This window comes from Centroberyx affinis, unplaced genomic scaffold (assembly GCF_046629955.1).
Source record: "Centroberyx affinis isolate AG114_WGS23_722 - 3 ecotype Tasmania unplaced genomic scaffold, CSIRO-AGI_Caff_v1 ptg002635l_1, whole genome shotgun sequence".
In the NCBI taxonomy this organism is placed as follows: domain Eukaryota; kingdom Metazoa; phylum Chordata; class Actinopteri; order Beryciformes; family Berycidae; genus Centroberyx; species Centroberyx affinis.
In genome coordinates this window covers 248,893-254,892 of record NW_027280828.1, presented here as the reverse complement: position 1 = coordinate 254,892, position 6,000 = coordinate 248,893, and the positions used below count along the sequence as shown (strand labels likewise).

Genomic DNA, 6,000 nt, shown 5'->3' with positions numbered 1-6,000 from the left:
ATCTTTGAGATAAGTCAGTGCCTTTTGATTTTCAGCAGCAGAAGATTGGCGGGGCAGCTGCACTGACACACATTCACCGTGGGTGCACACAGTGCGAGAGAGAGAGAGAGGAGAGAGAGACCCGACGCATCTTGTGGATTTCTTTGCGCATAAGCCCGTGTAGCCTACATGGTTTTCCCTGGTTTTCCTCTATCACATTCAGACCAGGAGTTGATTTCAGTTGTCGGAGAAAAATGTGGCATCGCACAAGAGCGCCGGTCCTTCTTTTGTTGTATTTTTTGGGGGAATCGCTGGCAGGGTTTCCGAATCAAATCAATATTGGTAAGTTTAACGGGATACTCGTAACATATTTTTTTCTCAGTTCACATAGTCTAAATAGGGCACGTCGTCTCCACAAGTGTCAGCTTCGTGTCGCATTGATTAGATTGTTTGCGTAATTCATTGCCAAGTTCACTTCTCCACATTAAGCGATAAGGTTATGGGATCCTGCGCGTCTTTGTGGGCGGCTGGGTAAAAATAGAGTTGATAAATCCGAGTTTCAGTCTCTGCAGTGCATTGTTTAGTGAGTGAAGCACATTTCAGAGGGATCTCTTTCTTGACTTGCCTATTTCTTTGGTAAAGCAATTTATGTAATATGTCCAAATGATGCGTAAATGTGTTGTGTTGCCCTCTCTGTATAAAATAAATATATTTGATCACTGGCACAAACAGGCCACTCTTCATGTAGGCTGAGAAGCAACTATTCAGAATGATGTTATATGACAATTTGTGTTTCATGTAGGTGGACTGTTCATGCGCTCTACAGTGCAGGAGCACAGCGCCTTCAGGTTTGCTGTCCAACTGTATAACACCAACCAGAATGTGACGGAGAAACCCTTCCACCTCAATTACAATGTAGACAACCTCGAGTCCTCCAACAGCTTTTCTGTCACACATGCCTGTGAGTATCACAATGCATGCAGTTTGAGAAGAATCTCATCAGTAACGACCGCTGAAACCCTCAGGTTGCAGCACAATGATTTTTTTTTTTTTAGAATAGGCCTGCAGATTTTTTGGTATTGTAGGCTATCATGCAAATAGACACACACACACACACACACACACACACACACACACACACACATGCACACATCCTGAGAAATACAATAACAGTTTAAATTTTTCACTCATATCTAACTGGTCAAATTGACAAAGAACACATTCTTACTTACAACAAGAGCAGATGGAAGGAAGATTACACACACACACACACACACACACACACACACACACACACAATGGGAAAAACATTTATTTTTGCTCTAGCTGTCTCAGTGGCAGGTGAATACAAAAATGTCACCAGGCACTGAATTTTTATGAGCTGAAATGGGTGTTTGAATGAAATGGATCTGTCTTACACTTAAAAACCCCACCTGCCAAGTGTCTGGTCCAATAAATACATTTCTGGGGGATGATGGCCTATAAGTGGCCAACTGTGATCTTGCAAACAGAGTAACTCCACTGAAACAGTTGGTGCTTTACTCAACGTCACTTAGATGCTTGATCTTGAAGTTGGGGAGAACGTTGCTGAACCTCCTTCTCTGACCTTCCCTCTACTGCTGCACATCAGATGTAGGGCTTTGTGTCGGGTGCAATGGGCCATAATGCTAATAATTAAGTTTGATAAAGGCCGTCCTGGTGGCTCAGTGGGCTCAGGCTCGTACTGTGAAACTGTGACTCCTGGGTTGGAATCCAACATGGGACCTTTGTTGCATGTCATCCCCTACTCTCTTTCCTTTTTCTCAAAAATAATCTTAAAAAAGGTCCATTAATAACCCCAAAAATATAACTCTAAAGAAAGTGATTTGGCTTACATGTAATGTTTGAGAGGTGGAGATTGCCTTTCTAATCCCCACTTTTACTACTATTGTCCCATAATATAATGCAGTTTAATGGCCATCTTTAGGCTGTTTCCTCTTTGTGTGCTTTGGAATTAGGCTGTTGTTTGTTTTTCAGTTCAATTTTGAATCATCCAGAGTGAGCTTGGTTGGAAATGTGGACTACTGCCAAGCAAATGTTTAATTTGCCTCTTCATATTTCACTTTTCCTTCTCTGATAATGATTTTAAAAGACGTGTTAGGGTATAGCGCAGTAGCTCAGAACGTTTTGGACAGTTATCTACTCCTTTTCCTCTGAATACATTTCTCTGGCTTGATGAATATCTACCGTACGATAAAGTAAATGCTTGTACGATGGAAATGGTTGCGGACTGTGAGACGGATTCATAATTGGTCCACCAGTTGCTCCTCTGCCAGTTAGGGCACCAAGTTCTGTCTGGAGAATTAATTTGTTATCCTTCTTCTCACCAACTGCACTGCACACTTCACACTTAAGGATCAGCTACAGTACTCCAAACTGTGTCAGCTGGCACTGAGATGGCGGTGTAACTTAATGAAGTGAGAAAAAGACAAAAAAGAAAAAAAGGAAAAGATTTTTGCCTCACGCCTCCAGGGCTCAGCTATAAAAATGTAAAATACTGGTGAGATGATGTGGCTGGCGAGTATGGCAGTTGACAAAGAACATGCTCTTGTTTACAGCCTCGGGGAGTCATTGCAGGGATGAGGGGAGGTTTACACACATTCACACACTCACACCTCACCGCTTCCCAGTTCAACCACAGCCTCATACTGTCGGCCACTGACTAATTCCACTGGAGCAGCTGTGGGGTCAGCGCTTAGCTCAAGGGGACTTCAGCGGTTGCTCTTGAGGGAGAGGAGAGTGTTACATGCTTGGATAGGCCAAAACAGGGATAATGCACAAACTCCCCTCCTTGGCCCCTATTTTACTTGCTGGCGTGAACAATATCTAGGAAGCCAGAAGCATGCCATCGCTTAAAATTACTCATCCAGCGAAAATCCCTCAACTGACAATGCCAGCAAACGGCTGCAATCATAACTTAGAAAATAATTTTTCTTCTAGTCCTCTTTAATCCACTCATACAGTAGTTGTCTCTAGTCACACAGTAAAATACGTGAAGAATTTCATTACACAGGATCATGTTAATGACATAAATCTATGAAGCAGCATCCATCCATGTATTACGTCCCACATTTAATCCACATCAACTCAGGTAAATGCTTCTTATGCCACAGTGTTAGGGTTCATTGTAAGATGTCTTCACATGTGCCTGCTCATAAGCCACCTAGGTTATGTGGGGAAATGCAAAAAGCCATACCTGCTACAGGTGAAGCCCCCACAGTACCACCTGCTGCAGTTTGTTTCACTAGATGGATTACTGGATTACAAAAGCAATTCTATTACTAAAAGCACTTCAAAGAGGTTTAGACCATGGCCTGGATTCCCTTCTTTCAGTTTTATCCATATAACATATACTGTTGTTTTCAGTTAAAATGTGATGTAGTAACACTTTAAGGAAACTTGAAACTTGAAATCTGAAACAAAGGTTCAAGGCTTTTCAAAAAGGAGCTCAAGTTTTACATGCAATACATGCGACCATTGCTATATTTTGTTTCTTAATCAGGAGGGTTAATTTTAGCAAGGGAAGTTTCTGCAAACTAAGCTAGATGCTCTCCAGTTGAAAAAGACCAACGGGCAGCTAATTATGCAGACCAACTAGGCCAGTTTTTGACTAAGGCATTTTGATGAACATTGCTTGAAAATACACCTAGCTACATGGTTCCTGTTTTATTTGTCAATATTTCATGATACCCTGGTTGCCTGGCAAGAAATGATCTAGCAAATGAATTTGATTATTAGTTTGACACATTGCTTTTTTGGCAAGAATTATATATTAGTCATTGCTGTGCCTTCTCACAGTCCACCTCGTCAATTTTGATAATATTAGCAAGTGGTAGGTTGACTGAGACGGTAGATCTGTTTGTCATTTCCCTTATGCAGTCTCTGGTATCGTCAAGAAAACCTCCTCTTCAGTAGATGGAACAAACAATGGAGTTTGGGAAAGACTCAGTTATATAAATGACAGGAAATCATAAGATGTAGAAATTACTTTTTGATTAGTGCGTATTTTGTTGCAAGTATGGACTCTGACTGGGATAAAGGAGGACACCACTCCTGTCCTCTAGCTGGGTCAGTGTGTAATGATTGTTACAAATCCCTGATGGCAAATGACTGTTATTGGCAGTGTGGATCAATAGGTGGAAGGCCACAGTCCAGCAGTGATGTGTGTGGCTCCAGTTTGTTCTCCAGTGTGGAAAAATCAACTCTCACCAAGCTCTCAATTTCTCCCTCTCAGTCTCTCACTCCTCTCTCTACTAATATGTGGCAGAACAGATCACTCCAGAACTTTCCATTACCGCAGAGACTATATCCAGCTCAAAGTTTGACGTATTGAGTGTTGCACTGCAAATGTGAAGTTTCCAGCAAAATAAAACAGCAAATAGCTAACTGAATGCTGAAGCAGACAATCATCAGGGCTTAATATTCAATCATTGTCAGTTGATTGATTCCCACAAAGGGCATTTCATTGGACAGAGCAGCGCTGATGTGTTTATTATCTCACCGATTTGTGTCTGGAACGAAGCTACTGTATGTGTTGATGTGACACCTTGCCCCGGGCCGGGATGGATTGTGCGCATAGATGCAGAAATGGGAAGGTTACACCCATTAAGGCTGAGGTCAGGACAGGAAGAGAGGGAGGAGACAGAGCCGCCGGCTGGGCCGACTTCGCTGGCCCAGTCAGGGAGGAATTAAGACGAGTCCTAGTGGATTATAGTGTCTACATGTAGCGAAAGGACAGACATGGATAACTTCATATCTTCTTTTTCTCAGCATGTACCTAATGCATGATTCAGGCCTTCTCTATAAATAGTGGAACAGTGGTTGTAGATATCCTTTATTTATGTGTTCAACTTAAGTATTACACAAATCAGCCCATATAAAATGTATGTGGATGAAATGACAGTTGATTTTGGAATGATTTGCAAGCCCATGATAACAGTGCGGTACATGTAGCACTGCATAAAGACTAAAAGGAATATTTCTATCACTATGCAGTGTAGCAAGACTGAAAAACCACATCATGCATTTTTTACGACTTTTCTTACTTACTTCTCATATCAGAGGTAGAAGCAACATGGATCCTCGTGGAGTCGATTTTTTCCCCGAGATGAACTTTCATTTGATCAAATTTCATCATGACAGTATTTATTAGAGCATTTAAAATAGCTGCCTAACCTCCCTCTGCTCTGTGCATGACTCAACCAGTGTGGTGCTACTGAGACCGAGGCTAATGTTACAGTACTTCAGCATGTAGCGCACTGGACAGTCCCACTCACGCACCCCCAACCATTTTGTGCAGCCAGATCATTTTTTCTATTAAGCCTTTGGTTTATACTCTGATCGCTCACTTGTGGTTTCAGCAGCAAAGAGGTTTCAGCAGGAAAAAACTCACTGGTCACAGAAAATCTTTAGAGCCTGGATCCATAGAGCTGCACAGCCTTTGAAAATAATAACACATCTGTAGGTAAATGTCAGGCTGCCAGTGCTCTACGTTGTTTGCGCTGTAGTTACTGTAGCGAAACGATTATGTTGTAATGTAACCAAACAATGCAAAACAACCTTGGACCCATCACATCTCTGAGAACTCATTTAAGCCGACAGGTCATGAATGATGCATGAGCACCCGAGACAAGGTTGTCAGATTGTTTGACCTGAGGGAGAGCGTTCTACATGATAGTTTTTGTTTTAATCGGAGTAATAAATGTGTTTACATACAATAACTAATTATGTTATAACATTTAGTTGCGATTCGTTGGGGTGACATCAGAGTCAGGGAGGTCACAGATAATCAGTCTGACAACCCAGCCTCTCTTACTCACTGGCTGTAAACCAACAATGTGCTTGTTTGCTCTGTACTGAATTCAATTTTCAAAACTTGAATAACATGAAGAAAATATACAGGAATTACTTCATTGCCCTTGTGTGATTATTGATATTTGTAATATGACAATCAGACTTATGTTTATGTTTCATTTAAAGATT

At 41.5% G+C, this 6,000-nt stretch overlaps 1 protein-coding gene across 1 annotated transcript in view; it reads left to right on the top strand.

Annotated features, from left to right (window-relative positions):
* Positions 1-233: 233 nt before the first annotated feature.
* The window catches only part of LOC139657160 (glutamate receptor 3-like), a 72,371-nt gene continuing 66,604 nt past the window's right edge, over positions 234-6,000 (top strand). Inside the window, 2 exon segments of the mRNA XM_071534914.1 lie at positions 234-321; positions 782-940. Of these exon segments, the coding sequence (XP_071391015.1) occupies positions 234-321; positions 782-940 (247 nt within the window).